This window comes from Muscardinus avellanarius (genome assembly GCF_963383645.1).
Source record: "Muscardinus avellanarius genome assembly, chromosome: 13".
In the NCBI taxonomy this organism is placed as follows: Eukaryota; Metazoa; Chordata; class Mammalia; order Rodentia; family Gliridae; genus Muscardinus; species Muscardinus avellanarius.
The window spans coordinates 7,424,134-7,443,357 of record NC_137799.1 but is presented as its reverse complement, the minus strand read 5'-3'; the positions used below and the strand labels follow the sequence as shown (position 1 = coordinate 7,443,357).

Sequence of the window (19,224 nt, the reverse complement as noted above, 5' to 3'; positions counted from 1 at the left end):
CGGGTAGAGGCGGCCCGCGCCCACCCACCGGGCCTCGGCGGGCAGGCGGCCCGGGGAGGAGGGCCCTCGGGGGCGGGGCCAAGAGGAGGGGCGGGGCCAGGGGCGGGGCGGGGCCAGGAGCGATCGGGGCGGGGCCAGGGGCGGGGCGGGAGACCCCGCGAGGCCTCGGGTTCGTTCCCCTGCTCTTCTCGATGCCGCCAGGGTTGGCGGGGGCGGCCGTGCGCACCCTCCAATACCGCCTGGCGTCCTTGAGCGCGACCCACAGAATGGCAGGAAAACAACGTCCTCTCCTTAGTTCTCGGGCGAGGCCCGGTGCCCCGCCTAAAGATGACAGGTGGATTGCCCCGCAGAAACATGGCTGCCGTCCCCGCGGAGCCGCACGCCCCTCGGAGGCGTGGTGGCCCGGCGCGCCGTTGCGGCGGTTGGCGCGCATGCTCCGGGCGCCCCGCACCAACATGGCCGCCGCGCACCCGGCGCACGCGCACGCGCACGCGCACGCGCACGCGCCGCGAGCCGGCCGTTGGCGCGCATGCGCACTGCGCGCCCCGCACCGACATGGCGGCCGTCTTCGCGGGGGTGACTCCAATTCTCGGTTTTCGGTTGTAGCCGGCCGGCGCTCGCTTCCCCCGGGAGAGCTCGGAGCCGTGCAGGGGCGGGCGGGTGCGCGGCGGGAGGTGGAAAGCGACCGCGGGCCTCGGGCCGCCCCGGCGGGAGAAGATGGCTGAGGGCGAGCGGCAGGCGCCGCCAGGTAGGGCGGCCGGGGGCGGCGGGGCGGGCGGGCTCGGCGCCGGGCCGGGGGCGGCGGGGCGGGCGGGCTCGGCGCGGGGCCGGGGCCGGGGCCGGGGAGGGCGGCGCTGGGGGTTCGGGGCCGGGCGTCTGCGGAGGGAAACCGCCCGCGGTGTCTAAACCACTCTTCAAGGAAGGCAGGTTGTGCAAGACCCGAGCGCGGCTTCGCCGTCTGTAACTTGTGTTACACCTTGGCCTCTTTCGACCCGTCTCGAATAACCGGAATGGAGGTGCTAGGGAAGGACCTTCTTTTTATCTCCCCTCCCCCCCCTTTTTGGTGTGAACCCAGAGGCATCCTGCCTTTGAGCTTACACCCCCAGTCCTACATTATTTTTATTTGGAACAGGGTCTCCCTAGGTTGATGAGGCTCACTACTCGCGGAGGCTGCCCCGGATTCTGTGATCCTCCTGTCTCAGCCTGCCAAGTACTGGGGTCACAAGCGTGGCCATCACACCCGGCTTGGGAAGGACCTTTCTTATAGAAGACGTAGAGAAAGTTGTTTGCTCACCCCCCCCCCCCACACACACACACACACACTGAGCTAAGAAGGACTGGCTGGAGAATTTTGGTTTGGGTGCTGGGGTTTGAACCCAGAGACATTCTATTCCCCTCCTCCAGCTATACCCCCAGCCCTTTTTCCTTTTTCTTTCTCTCTCTCTCTCTCTCTCTCTCTCTCTCTCTCTCTCTCTCGATACTGGGGATTGAACTGGGTGGCGGGTGTTCTAGCTCTGAGCTACATACCCAGCCCTATTTTACTTTTTATTTTGGAATGGTCTAACTAAGCTGCAGAGGGCCAGTAAGTTGCTCATGCTGGCCTCGGACTTTCAATCATCCTATCTCAGCCTCCCAGGCACTGGGCTTACAGATGCGTACCACCACTCCTGGCTCCAACTGATAACCTAAAATTCTGACAGAAGCCTGGCATGATGGTTTACATCTGTAATTTCAGTACTTGGGAGGCTGCGACAGGAGGATCACAGGTTTGTGGCCAGCCTCAGCAACCATGTGAAGCCCTTTGCAACTCTGACCCTGTTTCAAAATTAATAAAATAGGGGGCTGGAGGTGCAGCTCTAAGGTAGAATGCCTCTGGGTTTATTCCCCACCACCACAAAAAATAAATAAATAAAATTCTGACAAAGAAGCAAATAGGAAGCCGGGCGTGGTGGCTCACGCTTGTCATCCCAGCATTGTGGAGGCTGAGACAGGAGGATCAAGGTTCACGAACAGCCTCAGCTAATAGTGAGGCCCTTTGCAACTCAGACCCTGTTTCAAAAAATAAAAAGACGCCGGGCGTGGTGGCGCACGCTTGTAATCCCCGCGCTTGGGAGGCAGAGACAGGAGGATCGCGCAGGTTCGAAGCCAGCCGCCCGCGCTGGCTTAGGAGACCCTGTTTCCAAATAAAAAAATGTAAAAAATAGGTCTGGGAGTGTAGCCCGGAGGTAGAAGGGCTTCCAGGAACCCCAGTATCACCAAAAAAAAAAAATAAATAAAAATAAAAAATAAAATAAATAAAAATAAAAAAAATAAAAAGACAGCCGGGCGTGGTGGCACACGCTTGTAGTCTCTGTGCTTGGGAGGCTGAGACAGGAGGATCACACAGGTTCGAAGGCAGGCTCAGCTACTGAGTGACGCTCTCAGCAAATTAGTGAGACCCTGTTTCCAAATGAAATATAAAATAGGTCTGGGAGTATGGCCCAGAGGTAGAAAGCCTCTGGATTCTACACCCAGCATCCCCCCAAAAATAAATAAATAAAAATTTAAAAAAAGACTAAAAAATAGGGGTGGGAATGTAGCTTGGAGGTACAATGCCCCAGGTTCCATCTCCAGTACTGAAAAAAGGAGGAGCAGATAGATTGGTCAAACACAGCTAATGCTTCAAAAAGATGTTATATTCTTTCTGCCCTATCTCACATTTTGTACTTTCTGGGAAGGTCTTAGGAGAAATTTTTTTTTTTTTTTTTTTGGTGGTACTAGGGTTCCTGGAAGCCCTTCTATCTCCGGGCTACACTCCCAGACCTATTTTATATTTTTGAAACAGGGTCTCTTACACCAGCGCGGCTGGCTTCGAACCTGCGCGATCCTCCTGTCTCCGCCTCCCAAGCGCGGGGATTACAAGCGTGCGCCACCACACCCGGCAAAGGAGAAATTTTTAAACTTAGAACGGGCATTACCTCCTGTACTCCCAAAAGTAGATAAGCAGAGTGTTGGGTTCCATTTGTTAGAGAATTCAAAAGCAGACACTTTTTTTTTTTTTTTTTTTGGTGGTACTGGGGGTGGAACCCAGGGGCTTTTCTACCTCTGGGCTATACTCCCAGACCTATTTTATACTTTATTTAGAAACAGGGTCTCACTAAGTTGCAAGTAGCTGAGGCTGGCTTTGAACCTGCATGATCCTCCTGTCTCAGCCTCCCAAGCGCTGGGATTACAAGCTTGTGCCACCTTGCCTAGCAAATAGACACTTTTAAAATTTATTTTTTACTGGGGATTGAACCCAGGGAATTCTACCTTGGAGCTACATCCTCAGCACTGCTCCCTCCCTTTATTTTTTATTTTGAAACGGGGCCTTGCTAAGTTGCTGGGACAGACCTCAAACCTGTCTCAGCCCGCCAAGTGCTGGGATTGCAGACCTGTGCCACTATGCCCAGCCATTTATTTTAATTTGTATAAAACCTCTTGAGTGTATACTGTTCTGAGTTCTGGCAATGATATGGGGAAATACGAGGTGTCAGTTCTGATTTATGGTTTGTTAATTAGGCCTGAACTAATTGGTTAAAAAGAGAGAGGGATGTCAGTCCTGGTAATCTGCTGATGACAGCTGGAGATAGGGAATATCAGTGCTGGTCATCTGGAGACAGGAGAGAACCAGAACCATGGGGAGAGGGCAGTTTCTCCGGAGGTGAATAGGGGCAGCTCTGAGGAGAGGGAACTGTGGACTCAAAGAGAAAGGCCTGGGAGGTTCCCTGTGGCTCCTGGAAGGTCCAGGTCCCCGCTGAACTTTTTTGGGTCAGATGGAAAGAAGTCTAGGTTAGACGGTGCAGAAGCGTGGGGTTTGGAGTCACACAGCCCAGGCTCTGCCCGGAAAGTTGCAGCCTCTGTGAGCCTCAGTCATCTCTGAACTTTGTGAGTGAAGCGTGGGCCGCGAGGGGTAGTCAGTGCGAGCTGACTACCCTCGTGCTTCCCAGACTTGTGCAGGTTGAGCGTGTGGGCTTGATTCCAAATGGTAGACGATCTCATCGTTGGGGTTTCTTTCGGAACATCTCTAAGCCTCTGGGTGTTGCTTTCGTCTACTCTGAAGTTGAAGGGGACCTACCGTCCCCTGGGTCATTTGTCAGAGTGTAAGACTGCAGAGGCTGGCCATGCCCTCATTTGCCAGGGTCCTGTCTTGCAGACTTGTGCTTTCGGTTAAGGATTGAGTATCCTGGTAGCTGGGGTGTTTCATCTGTGGCTTGCTGGCTTCCTACAAGGCAGCTTTTGCCCTTGGAGACGGACCTGGCCTTGGAGGCTTTCTTCTCAGTGAAATAATGGCTGGAGGGCTATTTCTTGCTGGGAACAGTTGTCTCACTCTTACAAGAGGGTGATGTTCCCAAAGATTATCTCCAAGTTGATTATTTGGAAGGTGGAACACATTTCCCCATAAAAACCATGTGGTTGGGTCACCAGCCTGGCCTACAAAGCTTTTTATTTAGCATCTTCCTTAAAGTAGCAATTTACTAATAGCAGGGGCCTCAATTTGGGCTCTGGGAACAAGAACAGGTGGGAGGAGAAACGCTCCTGTGTTTTCTGGGGCTCTGGTTTGACTCTTGAGCTAGGTGGAGGCTTGCCTGCTCTCCTCCCAGACTCGGTGTGCTCTCCAGCTCTCCTGGCACTCTTCCTCTCCTTGCACCTCTCCAGGCAGGGTCTGGCCTCCCAGATGTCGCATGCTCTGTCCCTTTTTGCCATGCAGCTGGTGTTAGCTAGGTTTTAGGAAGGCAGTGGGCACATTTTACTACATTCTTTTTTTTTTTTTTTTTCTTTTTGTGGTACTGGGATGGAATTTAGGGGTCTTCTAACTCCAGGCTACACTCCCAGACCTATTTTATATTTTATTTTGAAACAGGGTCTCACTAAATTGCTGAGAGCCTCACTAAGTAGATAAGGCTGGCCATGAACCTGCGATCCTCCTGTCTCAGCCTCCCAAATACTGGGATTACAGGTGTGTGCCATCATGCCTGGCTGAGCTCACATTTCTATTTATTTATTTATTTATTTATTTATTTATTTTGCAGTACTGAGGATGGAACCCAGGGGCATTCTGTCTCTGGGCGACACCCCTAGTCCTACTTTTTATTTATTTTTTGGTGGTACTGGGGGTGGAACCCAGGGTTTTTTTCTACCTCCGGGCTATACTCCCAGATCTATTTTATACTTTATTTGGAAACAGAATATAAATAAGTTTCTGAGAGCCTCACTAAGTAGCTGAGTCTGGCTTTGAACTTGTGGGATCCTCTATCTTAGCCTCCCAAGAGCATGCGCCACCATGCCCGACCCTATTTTTTATTTTTTATTTTTATTTATTTATTTATTTATTTATTTATTTATTTATTTATTTGTACTGGGGTTCCTGGAAGCCCTTCTACTTCCGGGCTACACTCCCGGGCTACACTCCCAGACCTATTTTATACTTTTTTTGGGGTGGGGACAGGGTCTCTTAAGCCAGCGCGTCTGGCTTTAAATCTGTGCAATCCTCCTGTCTCCGCCTCCCAAGTGCGGGGATTACAAGCGTGTGCCACCATGCCCGGTTATTCTTTGTTTTGAAACAGGGTCTCACTGAGTTGCAAAGGGCCTCACTAAGTAGCTGAGACTGGCTTCGAACCTGCACAATCCTTCTATCTTAGCCTCCCAAATGCTAGGATTACAAGCATTCGCCACCACACCTGGCTATTTATTTTTTTGAAACAAGGTCTCACTAAATTGTGGAGGGCCTCACTAAGTAGCTGAGGCTATCTGTAAATTGCAATCCTCTGGTCTCAGCCTCCTGAATGCTGGGATTAGGAAGGAGCGTGCATCATCATGTCCGGTTTGAGTTCACATTTTTAAAATGATTAGTGACCACCACATATCTGGTTTTAGATTCGAGTTCACAGTGCCCTATTCCAAACCTTGGGGTCAGGTGTGTTTTGGAATTCACAGTTTCTCATATTTTAGAAAGTAACATCTACTAATAAAATTACTTAAATAAAATGTATAAATATGTGAGGTGTGGTGGCGCATGCCTGTAATCTCAGTATTTAGGAGGCTGAGACAGGAGGATATCACATTCAAAGTCAGCCTCAGCAACTTAAGTGAGACCCTGTTTCCAAATTAAAAAAAAATAGGAGCCAGGCGTGGTGGTGCACCCTTATAATCCCAGCATTTGGGCGGCTGAGACTGGAGAATCGTGGTTCGCGGATAGCCTCAGCTACTTAGTGAGGCCCTTTGCAACTCGGTGAGACCTGGTTTCAAAATAAAGAATAAAAAATAGGGCAGGGGGTGTAGCTTGGAGGTTGAATACCCCTGGGTTCCATCCCCAGATCCTCAAAAAAAAAAAAAAAAATAGGGCTGTGAGTATAGCCTGGAAGTAGAGCACTCCTGGATTCCATCCCTAGTAGCGCGAGTGCGCTCGCACACACACAAAGATACCAAAAAGAAAAAAACGGTATGAAAACCTTAATAAGTAGGGTATACAAAGCCTATAAATGTCTTGAGATTAGGTTTTGTTTCTAATGAGTTTGTGATAAACTTATTAAAAATATCTTTGTGTTTTCAGAGCTCTTTGGATTTTGGAAAAATAAGGAATTGAAAGCATGTGTTTAATAAGAGATTGAATGCTGGGTGTGGCGGTGCACACTTCTAGTCCCAGTACTTGGGAGGCTGAGTTAGGAGGATTGGAGGTTTGAAGCAAGCCTCAGCAACTTTTTTTTTTTTTTTTTTTTTTTTTTTGCGGGTCTGGGGATGAACCCAGAGGCATTTGACCTCTGAGCTACACGTCCTGCCCAATTTTTTATTCTTTATTATTTATTTTTTTATTTTTTAAATTTATTTTTATTGGTGCATTGTAATCATACATCACATTGGAATACAAGACTTGAGAGGATATACAAGCACACATCATCCAATTAGCCCTCATCCACTCCCCATCCCATTCCCTCCCCCTCCCTCCATCCCATGCTTGTTTAGTGATTAACTTTGATACATTTGTTTATGTACCTCGTGTTTTAAAGAGGTTCCATCCTCCCCTATTCCATACCCTCTGATTGGTCGCCTTAATTGCTTCGCTATAGGGCCTTTTCTATACCTAGACCACTTCCTGTTGCCCCTTTCCTCCTAGTTATTGCTGATTAGGGGAAGCATCTGGTTTTTATTTTCTGTGCTATTTCTCTGTGCATGCCGCATTGCAAGTACCTATCCCACTCTTGACGGCCCCAGTAGTGGCCTGGCCACCCGGTGGACTGATCCAGACCTCGCTGGCTACAGCAGCGGCCTTGCCTCATGGGAGGCCCCAATTCTGGCCTCCCTGGCCCTTGCACCGGCCTAACCCCTCGGCTGGCTCCGATCCCGGCCTCGGTGGCCCCAGCACCGGCCTTGCCTCAAGACAGGCTCCGTCCCAGCCTCGCTGACCCTGGCGCAGGCCTAACCCCTCGGCAGTCTCCTATCCTGGTCTCGGAGGCCCCAGCACCGTCCTTACCCCTCGGCAGGCTCCCATCCTGGCCTCGGAGGCCCCAGCACTGGCTTTGCCTCATGGCAGGCTCCGATCCTGGCTTTGCTGGCCCCGGCACCGGCCTACCCTCTCAGCAAGGCCTCAGCAACTTACTAAGACTCATTCCCAGCCCTTTTTATCTTATTATTTGGGAAGAGGGTTAGTTACTGGCAGCCTCACTAAATTACCGAGGCTGGCTTCAAAATTGTGATCCCCCTGTCTCAGTCTTCCCAAATACTGGGATTACAAGTGTGTGTCACCACACCTGGCCATACTAAATATCTCCTAGTGCAATATTTCTCTTTCACTTTTTATTTATTTTTTGTGTGTGTTACTGGGGATGGAACCGACCCAGGGGCAATCTACCTCTGAGCTACACCCCCTGCCCTATTTTTTATGTTTTATTTTAAAACAGGGTCTCATTGAGTTGCAGAGGGCCTCACTAAGTAGCTGAGGCTGTCCTCAAACCGCGATCCTCCTGTCTCAGCCTCCCGAATGCTGGTCTTACAAGTGTGCTCCACCACGCTTGGCTCTCTCACTTTTTAATATCTAGGCTATCTTTGTATGTCCGTATAAAGATTTTATCCCATTTAAAAGCTATGAAGATTTTCATTATATGGGCATATTATTTACCCATCACCTTATTGGTTGACATTTGGATTGTTTCTAATTTTTACCAATGGGACGAGCACTTTTATGTGTGTCTTAGTCCATGTCTGTCAGTGGCTTGAAGGGTGGGTTGCTCTAGGTGGACTGTGGGTGTAGTGGATGCAGTGTTTACTTCAGAAGACCCAGCTGAGTCGCCCACCCACAGCCCGGGAGAGTTCTCCTTCCTCTCCCCAAATTAGTGCTAGATTTATTTTATTTTTATTTTTCACTTTTTGGTACTAGAGATTGAACCTAGGGGTGTTCTTACCTCAGAGCTATACTCACAGTCCTTTTTATGTTTTCGCTTTGAAACAGTCTTGCTGGGTTGCTGGGAGTCTCACTATGTTGGGATTACAGGCATACATTGCCATGCTCAGCAGTGCCAGATTTTTTTTTTTTTTTTTTGCGGGTCTGGGAATGGGACCCAGGGGCATTCGACCTCCGAGCTACAGCTCCTGCCCTATTTTTTATTTATTCTTTATTTTGAAACTGGGTCTCATTGAGTTACAGAAGGCCTCACTAAGTAGCTGAGGCTGTCCACAAACCAAGATCTTCCCGTCTCAGGTCTCAGCCTCCCAAATGCTAGGATTACAAGGGTGCGCCACCACGCCTAGCTTTTTTTTTTTTTTTTTTTTTTTTTTTTTAGTACTGGGGTTGGAACCCAAGGGCATTCTACCTCGGAGCTACACCCCAGCCCTATTTTTTAGTCTTTTTACTTTTTGAAACAGGATCTCACTGAGTTGCAAAGGGCCTTGCTAAGTAGCTAAGGGTATCCACCAACCATGATTCTTCGGTCTCTGCCTCCCAAATGCTGGGATTGCAAGTGTGCCCAGTACCACACCCAGTTGCCAGATGTTTTTAACTTGCCAGTCTTATTTGGGAAAAGAGCTTATAACATATAATTTACCTGGTTTTGTATACTCAGGAGACTGGTGATTTTTTTCTCCTAGTACTGGTTTATATTTTCTTTCTTTGTTAAATTGCCTGTGTATGTCTCATAGGTCAGCTTGGTTTGATTTTTCTATCTGTCCTGTCAGTGGGCAGGGGGGAGGGCATCGTTGCTGATGGGATTGCTTGCTAGTCTCTGCTCTTTACTCCTTGCAGAATGAGGAATGCAGGAAGCCAATGGGTTTGGCTTTATAAGCCATTAGTTTGTCCTGAGAATACATGTCTGGTTTTGCTAGGGCTCAGGTGTTTGAATCTTGGTTGAAAATGAGGGTGGAGAAGGCCAGGCGTGGTGGTGCACACTTGTAATTCCAGCATTCAGGAGGCTGAGACTGGAGGATTGCGGTTCGTGGACAGCCTCAGCTATTTAGTGAGGCCCTTCGCAACTGGGCAGGAGGTATAGTTCGGAGGTTGAATGCCTCTGGGTTCCATCCCCAGACCCACCAAAAAAAAAAATAAGAAAATGAGAATGAGGGTGGGAGCCAGGACCCTCAACAACTTGGTGAGACTTTGTTTAAAAAAAAAAAGAAAGAAAGGGCTGGGGGTGGAGGTTGGAGGTAGAATGCCCCTTGGTTCTATCCCCAGTACCAGAAAGAAAAAAAAAAAATAAGGTATTAGTCCTGCACAGTGATGTTCAAGGCCAGTGCGCAGGAACTTAGATCCTGTTTCAGAATAAAAAGTAGTTAGGGGAGTGGGGAGTCGGCCCGGGCCGCACCCCTCACGCCATTCTGGCACGGGGCTGTGACTATTCTCTGTATTTCTACCTTCTATATTTCTATCTTTTTAATAAACTTCTTTAAATCTTCAAAAAATAAAAATAAAATAAAAAGTAGTTAATTTGAGTCCATCAGATCACAGTAACCTAATGAGACCCTATTTCAAAATAAAAAGTAATAAATAGCTGGGGATAGAGTTCAGTGTTCTGTAGAACCCCCCCTTCGCTCCCCACTAACACACACACACACACACACACACACACACACACACACACACACGTACGTGGGGGGGGCGATATTGGAGGGAGGGATACTATTTACCTATTTGCCTTTTTATTTTCTTTGTCAAGATTCTTCAGAGGAGACCCCGCCAGCCACCCAGAACTTCATCATTCCCAAAAAGGAGATCCACACAGTTCCAGACATGGGCAAATGGAAGCGCTCTCAGGTACCAGCGGCGCCTGCGCCGTAGGCCGGCGTGGAGGCTTTCTAGGCATGGCCGGCGCTGCGAGCTCCTGGCCCTTCTTGCTCTGGGAGGGTGAGCTGTCAGAAACAAGGGAGGGAGATGAAGGGTTGTTAACTACGGGGCTGTTGTTAACTGGAGATGCTTTACCAGGTAGGTCTCAGGACCAGGGCCCTGCTCAGCCTGCAGAGCTCCACTCTGGGGTCGGAAGCCATTGCCCTCGAGGATGTCCTGGCTGAGGTGTGAAGATGGCAGGATGTGGTGGGCGGAGATGTGGCGCCAGTGCATCAGAGGGACGGGAAGAGGTCTCTCATGGACGCCTCGGCCAGGGGCACGGCTGGCCTACATATAGTGGGAACTGGGACCCAGAGCGCTGGGCAGCAGACTGGCCCGATGCTGCTCAGCCCGGAAGTGGGTAGACAACATCAGGCTGTGGAAAGATGGGGACTGAAAAAAGAAAGCCCGTGGGAATCCTCAGGGAAGGCCTCGGGTCTCGCTGCAGCCAGGTGCCTGTGTCTGGTCAGCTGGTGGACAGTGTGACTTGTACAGATGGGTAGGAGTCCCCGTGAGGAGTCTGAGCCCAGACCCTAGAGCTTCCACGCCTCATTCTGGGTGGGGCCTGGACACGCGTGCCTGTTCAGTTCCTCTTTCATAAGCCTGCCCTCTAAATATTTAAGGTGATTACCGTACCTGTCCTGGGTCTTCGTCTGGATAAACACCTTAGTCCCTTCAGCGGCTCTCCTTCAGAGTGTCTTAACCCCAGCTCTGTGGACATTGTGGGGCCATCTGGTACATGGTGGGATCTTCCTGGCCTTCCCCACAGGTGCCAGCACCATCCCTTCTCCTATTCCTAGCTCCAGGCATTGTACAGGGCTTCAGATCGCCCCAACCTGCCTTTTTTTTTTTTTTTTTTTTTTCTTCAGTACTGGGGATTGAATTCAAGGACATTCTACTTCTGAGCTATACCTCCAGCCCTCTATTTTATTCTTTATTTTGAAATGGTTTCACTAAGTTGCAGTGGGCCTTACTAAGTATCTGAGGCTGGCTTCGAACCTGCACGATCCTCCTGTCTCAGCCTCCCAAGTACTGGGATTATAAGTGTGCGCTGCCATACTTTGCTTGAACCTGCTTTTTTGTGTGATTCCAACCCTGATACTATCTGGCATTCCTGTGTACTTTTTTGTACTGGAGGTTGAAACCAGGGGCATTTTACCTCTGAGCTTTATGCCCAGCTGTTTACATTTTTTATTTTGGAAGCAGGGTCTAGGTTACTGAGGCTGGCCTCAAACCTGCAATCCTTCATCTCACCCTCCCAAGTACTAGGATTGCACGTGTAGGCCACCATGCTCTGCTTCCGGTGTGCTTTGAATGGCCGTGATTACTGACTCCATTCAGGACAAGGGTTGGACTCACCCTGGGCCAGGGAGTTGCTGTGAATGATTCCCCAGGCTGGTGGGGGATCCTGGTGTAGGACTGCTTCCTTCTAGGCATCAAGGGGTCGGTCTCAGGGCTTGTCCTGCGACCCGGCGTCCAGAGGTTCAGATGAGGAGCAAGCAGGCAAGAAGACTAAGGGGTAAACAGAAACAAGAGCACACGGGAGTCCCTCGCTGCCCGGGCCGGCTTTCTCACACCCGTGCTGTGGGTGCCCAGTATGGGGGCCGGCTGTGCTGGGAGGCCTGCTGTAGGCGGAAGAGAGCTCCTGGGAGCAGGACCTCTGCACTGCCGCACACACCTGGCTGGCCTGTGGGAGGGGCCCTCGGTGGCATTCCCTGAGCTCCTGGTGGTCAGACACCCGGCCACTTACTTGGCTTTGGAGTCGGGCCGGCTGGGTCCTAGCTCCATGTGTGATGAGATCTTGGTCTTGGAAGATCTTGGGCAGACCACTTCTCTTCTCAAAGCCTTGGTTTCCTCCCCTGTGACATGGGGCTGATCAGTAGACACATAATAGTATCTACTTCATGGGGTATTGTGTAAAGACACTACTAGAAGCCCTGGAGAGCATCCAGCCAGCTCTGGCTGGAGGCGGGGTCCCTGGTCACTGGACCGCCAGCTTGATTGGGGGATTGGCATCATCTGTCTGCCTCTCCTACTACCGGTTTGGGAGCCGGCAGGTGGAGTCTGACACCCTCTCTCTGCTGTCCTCTCTGTTTGGTAGGCATATGCTGACTACATCGGGTTCATCCTCACCCTCAACGAAGGCGTGAAGGGGAAGAAGCTGACCTTGGAGTACAAAGTCTCTGAGGTAGGCGCAGCATGCGGAGGACGAGGCTGCCCACACCACGTGCGGTTTGCATTCTGCTGTCCGTAGTTCTGATGTTCTAAGTGTATGAATAGATGGATATCTATAATTGGATCGAGGCAACTGCAGTTTTACAGCCTGCATTTTTGCTAACTAGTGTTTTTACGTAACTTTAGAAATGAAAAAGATGAAAAAAGAAGGGAAGGTGCTCTCTGTAGAGATCACTACTAGAGGCGTGCATAACAGCAGAGAAGCTAGCCTCCCTCCGTTCCCCTGGCACTTCCCAGGAGACTGCACTGCGAGTGCTCCTCTGTGCTTGAGCGCAGCCTTGTTTATTGAGACAGCCCCTGCTTTTAAACTTGCAGTTGTACCCTTAGACATCGCTCCTCTGAGCATCCTTCACGTCCTTACACAGATCTGTGGGCCTTGCTTCCTGAGGGCTCAGTTTTACAAGGGGAAGTACGGGGCCAGAGGGTATGTACATTTTTGTTGTTGCCTTTGGGGTCGCGCTGCCAGTGAGCACCTCCTGGCTGTTCCATATGGTGCTTGTTTGTTGAGGAAGGGCAAGAGCTAGGCCAGGCAGAGGTCCCCCGAAGGGTGTGGTCTCGCAGGCCACGCCGCATTGCTGTTGCAATTCGATCTCCCAGGACTAGGTCCCAGGCCTCCAGTGACCTCTTGGGTTCATGCCCCAGTTGGCCCACAGTCTCCTTCAGCCTCTTATCTCTGACTCCAGAGCCTCAGTGGCTTCGCTCAGAGCCTCAGCCCACCCAGCCCTTGAGCTGCAGCCCCGGCCTGTTGGGTAAGGTCTGACTTTGCCCTGGCCCAGTTTCTTCACCTGTCCTTTGCTGACGTTGCCCTCTCAGCCCTCAGATGTGTCCCTGGTGGAGCCGCCCCCTCGTGATCCTCCTCCTCTCTGCTGGGTGGCCCAGGGCCTGTTCTATCTACTTGAACTGGGCCCATGCTGGGGATAGACGGCCTTCCCTTTGAGCCTGCCTACCAGTGGCTTCTTGGGATGATTCCTCTTGGGCTGTGGCTCTGGGCCTAGGTTGGCTGGAGAGATCACAGTTTCCTTCTCAAGCCTGGGGAGGGATGCTCAGCTGTGCTCAGTGGGCCAGGAACAGCGTGGGGGAGGGCTAATTAAAGGGGAATGTTGTAATTACCCTCACAAATTCTAGCTGCCAAGTCCCTTTTGGGTTCCTCAGTTGTCCCTGAGGCTTTATGGGAGACACCCACACCAGTCAGGTGTTGTCTCAGCTCAAGAGCTGCTCTTTTGCTAGGATTGCGCGTTGCTTATGTGTTGGGGTTCCGGAGTCAGGCTGGCAGCGTTTGCTAAACGCAGCACTTCCTACTTCTGAACTGAGTGACCTTATCCTTCCTCCCTCCCTCCCCCCTCCCTCCCTCCCTCCCTCCCTCCCTCCCTCTCTCTCTCTCTCTCTCTCTCTCTCTTTTTGGTGGTACTGAGGCTTACCCAGAGGTGTTCTACCTTCACACTACGCTCCCAGCCTGATTTTATTTGGAAACAGTCTCACTACTTGCCGAGGATGTCCTCAAACCTGCTATCCTCTGTCTCAGCCTCCCAAGTACAGGGATATAAGCGTGCACCACCACGCCCGCATTACTGCTTTTAGCTGTTGTGATCACTGGGTGCTGCTCAGTTCTAGTTCCCACTAGTATGCTGTCGCTTCATTTGGGGCTCTGTTTTAGCTGGGGCTCCTCCCAGAGCTGCCGCGGTGGCTGCTGCTTCACTGTGCGCACAGATGACTAATTTAATCTCCAGAAGTCTCCTGGTTTTTGCCCATGACTGGCAGGGCTAGCAGAAGGCAGGGCTCCCCACACACGATCACAGCACGCACGGGGCTGCCGCGCTGGCCCAGCACAGCGCTGGGCCTCCTTGTCCTCTTGCCTCTGCCTCCTGCTGCACAGGTGTGAGCCGCAGCTCCGGGGCAGAGAACAAACGAGAGCGTGAGGCAGGGACTTTGTAGGTCTATGATAGTTTTGTGTGTGTGGTACTAGGGATTGAGCCCAGGGGTGTTTTTACCTCTGAGGTACACCTCCAGCCCTATTTTATTTTTATTTTGAAACAGGGTCTTACTAGGTTGATGAGAGTGCGAATCTCTTGTGTCAGCCTCCCAAGTACTGGGATTACAAACAGGTGTCACCATGCCCTGCTTAGACCTATGATTAGAAGTTGTCTTTTATTTTAGATTATGCCTGTCTTTTTTTTTTTTTTTTTTTTTTGTGGTACTGGGGGTGGAATCCAGGGGCATTCTACCTCTCAGCTACACTCCCAGGCCCATATTATATTTTATTTTGAAACAGGGCCTTACTGAGTTGCAAAAGGCCTCTAAGTAGCTGAGGCTGGCCGTGAACCGCCATCCTTCTGTCTCAGCTTCCCAAATGCTGGGATTACAAGGTTGTGACACCATGCTGGCTATTTTTTTTTTTTTTTTTTGGCGGGTCTGGGGATGGAACCCAGAGGCATTTGACCTCTAAGCTACACCCCCTGCCCAATTTTTTATTCTTTTTTATTTTTTGTGTGTGGTACTGGGGTTCCTGGAAGCCCTTCTATCTCCGGGCTACACTCCCAGACCTTTTTTTTTTTTTTTTTTTGTGGTACTAGGGGTGGAACCCAGAGGCTTTCTACCTCTGGGCTCTACTCCCAGACCTTTTTTATATTTTATTTGGAAACAGGGTCTCACTAAGTTGCTGAGAGCCTCACTAAGTAGCTGAGGCTGGCTTCGAACCTGTGTGATCCTCCTGTCTCAGCCTCCCAAGCGTGGGGATTACAAGCATGTGCCACCACGCCTGGCCAGACCTATTTTTTATACTTTTTTATTTTTTGGAAGTGGTCTCTGAAGCCAGCATGGCTGGCTTCGAACCTACGCGATCCTCCTGTCTCTGCTTCCCAAGCGCGGGGATTACAAGCGTGCGCCACCACGCCCGGCTTATTCTTTATTTTGAAACAGGGTCTCACTGAGTTGCGGAGGGCCTCACTAAGTAGCTGAGGCTGTCTGCGAACCGCGGTCCCCTGGTCTCAGCCTCCCAAATGCTGGGATTACAAGCGGGCACCACCACGCCCAGCTTGTCTTATTCTTTAGGAGTTTGTGTGTGTGTGTATTACTGGGAATGGAACCCAGGGGCTTTCTACCCCTGGGCTATACTCCCAGACCTATTTTTTTTATTTATTTATTTATTTATTTATTTATTTATTTATTTTATTTTGGTGGTACTGGGGGTGGAACCCAGGGGCTCTTCTACTTCCAGGCTACACTCCCAGACCTATTTTGTATTTTATTTGGAAACAGGGTCTCACTAAGTTGCTGAGAGCCTCACTAAGTAGCTGAGGCTGGCTTCGAACCTGTGTGATCCTCCTGTCTCAGCCTCCCAAGCGCTGGAATTACAAGCGTGCGCCACCACACCTGGCATTCTCAGACCTATTTTATGTTTTATTTGGAAACAGGGTCTCATTAAGTTGCTGAGAGCCTAAGTAGCTGAGGCTGGCTTCAAACCTGCACGATCCTCCTGTCTCAGCCTCCCAAGCCACGGGGATTACAAGCGTGTGCCACCACACCCGGCTTAGGAGTTAAATTTTTTGATTTTTGTAAACTAAAGATGATAATGAAAGGAGGCCTTATTTATTTTTTGTTTTTGTTTTTTTGTGGTGCTAGGGATTGAACCCAGGGCAATAGTCTTATCTCTGAGCTAAACCCCAGCTTTATTTTATTTATATTTTTCTTTGGAACAGTGTCTCCCTAAGTTGATGCGAGCCTCACTTAGTTGCTGAGGCTGGCGTTGAACCTGTGATCCATAAGCTAATTTTTTGCTATTCTGATTTTTGTTTTGTTGTTTTAATACAAAGAGGGCAGAATAAGAAGTTGGTTGATAAAATTTTAGGGAATATTTTACTGGTCCATGAGATCCAAAAAGGAAGCGCTGCTCTAGGCAGAAGGAGAGTAGCTCAGATTATTCTTTGTGTCCCAAAGGGGCTCCAGCCCACAGTCCCCACCCCCACCCATTCTCTCCCAACAGGCCAAACAATGCAGACAGCCTTCTCCAGAAGGCGCTGGGAGTCTTAATTATTCATTGGCCCAGCTGAGCTAGCAGCTGGGGCCTGGCTCCTGCCGGCCTTCACCACCTTCTTGATCTAGTGGAAAGCCAGATGCCCCAGGGAGCCTGGGCTTCCTGGGCCAGATGTCACCCTTTGTAAGCCCCTTCGCTGCGTCCTGGCTGTGTGGCTGGTGTGTGCTCAGCAGTTCCTGGGGACCTGGTTCTTCAGAGCCAGGCTCTGGGAGCACTTACTGTCACATTTCAGCAAAACAGCTCTCCGCCACCCCAGCTCTCTTCCTCAGCCAGGTGTTACAGGGAAAGTTCTCTTCCTTCAGGAAACTTTGCTAACACGCCCCAAGCGGAGGTAAGGGAGGTGAGGGATAGTGCCAGGAGACGCTGAGTGATGTGCAGCCGGGGCCGCTGGCCAGAGCCCTCCCCGGGATATGCAGAGCTCTGGTGCGCCCACAGAGCTGTGCGCCTTGCACTCCTGGACACAGCTTTCCTGTGGGCGCCACTGCCAGCTGTCTCCTGGTGCAGTGTGTCCTAGAAGCTTCTCCAGTGCCATTTGTCCCATAGTCTGGCAAGCCCTGCTTCCTGGCAGAGCCCTCTCCCAGAGCTGCCTGGCTCTGCATGGCCTCTGCCAGTTCATTGTCCCGCCAGCCCTGGGTCTGGCCTATTTCTCCAAGCCACACCTGGAAGGAGCTCTCTCTAGCTGCCGTCTCAGACCTTGGTCTGTGGATGGACACCACACCCGAGGAAGTGTGTGTGTGTGTGCGTGCGTGCGTGCGTTAGTTACTGGGAATGGAGCCTCTAAGCTAGACCCCCCAGCCCTATTTATTTTTGTTTTGAAACAGGGTGTCGCTAGGTTGATGACTAGGTCTCACTGCTTGCCGGCACTGTCCTGGGACCTGTGCTTCTCATGTCTGAGCCTCCCAAGTACTGGGATTATGGCTGTGTGTCACCACGCTCAGCTTCTGAGTAGCATCTTTGTGCTAATGCCCCCCACGCCTGTGACACTGAGTCCACTTCCTGGCCTGTCTTCCGTTGGGAATGTGGAGAGAGACGGGCTCTCAGGTCCTGCTAGCCCTCCAAAGCGTACACAGATGACCCAGCATTTCCACAAATGTTGAGTTGCAAGATTGTTTGCCACAGTATTGGGGCGGGGGGGGGTGTCCAGAAATAACCCAGACATTTAATAGGAATTCTCCAGTAAATACCATCAGTAAATTACCATCCATTGGTAGAGTGAAACATTACTCGCTTCTGAACGGCTGTCATGAAGTTCTGTTCACGTGTTGCCATTGAGCAGGCCTCACGAGGAAGACGAGCAGCTGCAAGGCAGCGTGCGGCTCGGGCTGCATGGGCAGGCTCCGCCTCTGTGGAGGCGTGGTGCGCTGGGGTGCACATCGCCACCCCACGTCTGGATGAGGAGACAGATTGCTTGAGGTCTCACCTTGGATCCAGGCCCATCTGCCTCCAGAATTCTTACCATGCTAAACAGTAGCAAAAGACAACCCATAAAAAGCAAAACAGAAGGTGTGTTAAAATGCGGTAGTGTTCATCTCCACTGGCAGGATATGTGCCCTGCTTCCTTCCTTGGTGATTATGTTCTGGGGGCGGATACTGTGTGTGGAGAGCCTGGATGGAATCTGGTTTTTAAATTTTTATTTTTATTTTACTTTTTGTGTGTAGTAGTAGGAATGGAACCCAGGGGCTTTCTACCCCTGGGCTACACCCCCAGCCCTGTTTTATAATTTATTTGGAAACAGGGTCTCACTAAGTTGCTGAGAGCCTCGCTAAGTAGCTGAGGCTGGCTTCGAACCTGTGTGATCCTCCTGTCTCAGCCTCCCAAGCGCTGGGCTCACAACCGTGCGCCACCATGCAGGGCTCAAAATCTGTTTTAGCACAGGTCAGGGCTGGAGTTTGTGCTCGTCCAGCAAGCTCTTCTGGGTAGGACCGGCGTACCAGTGACCCCCATTCCAGGCCCGTCCACGGGCTCTTCCCTCTGCAGAGCTCTCTTGCTCTCCTGACCCTTCTTCATACCTAGGCAGTTGGGGAGACGGGGACAGCAGGAAGAAGGAGCAGTAGGGTCCCCACGGGGCCACCGTTCAGCAGCGTTGGGACTTCCTCTGTAGCTCTAGCCTGCGGCCACTAGTCACTGGCTGGCCCTCCTGTTTGCTTCCACAGGCCATTGAGAAGCTGGTTGCTCTTCTCAACACTCTAGACCGATGGATTGATGAGACGCCTCCGGTGGACCAGCCCTCTCGATTTGGGAACAAGGCCTACAGGACCTGGTATGCCAAGCTGGACGAGGTGAGGCAGCCACCGCACAGGCTCGGGCAGGGCTGGTGTGCGCGAGAATGACTGGCACCAATGGGGAAGAGCCTGCATTGTTTAGAGCTGGTGTTTCAAGCTTTCAAGCACATAAAAATCAAAGGGAAGCTGAGCGTGGTGGCACACACCTATAATTGCAGCCCTTGGGAGGCTGAGACAAGAGGATTGCAGGTTTAAGACCAGCCTCAGCAGTTTAGCTAGGCTCTTGGCAAATTAGTGAGACCCCATTTCAAAATAAAAAATGAAATAGGGCTGGGGGTGTAGCTCAGAGGTAGTACTAGTATGCCTCTTGGTTCAGTCCCCAGTGCCATAAGAAAAAAAATAGCAAGCT

General features: G+C 50.9%; 1 protein-coding gene across 5 annotated transcripts in view; it reads left to right on the top strand.

The window, feature by feature from the left end:
* Positions 1 to 717: 717 nt before the first annotated feature.
* PTPA (protein phosphatase 2 phosphatase activator) overlaps positions 718 to 19,224 on the top strand; it is a gene marked incomplete at both ends in the record, with an annotated part of 35,996 nt that continues 17,489 nt past the window's right edge. For 2 of the 5 annotated variants that reach the window (XM_080708472.1, XM_080708471.1), the window contains 4 exons: positions 718 to 748; positions 10,161 to 10,258; positions 12,429 to 12,515; positions 18,747 to 18,872. In XM_080708472.1, coding sequence (XP_080564598.1) covers positions 718 to 748; positions 10,161 to 10,258; positions 12,429 to 12,515; positions 18,747 to 18,872 — 342 coding nt within the window. Of the gene's footprint in view, positions 749 to 10,160; positions 10,259 to 12,428; positions 12,516 to 18,674; positions 18,873 to 19,224 lie in introns of all 5 variants that reach the window. The other 3 variants (XM_080708470.1, XM_080708473.1, XM_080708474.1) reach the window with 3 other exon arrangements.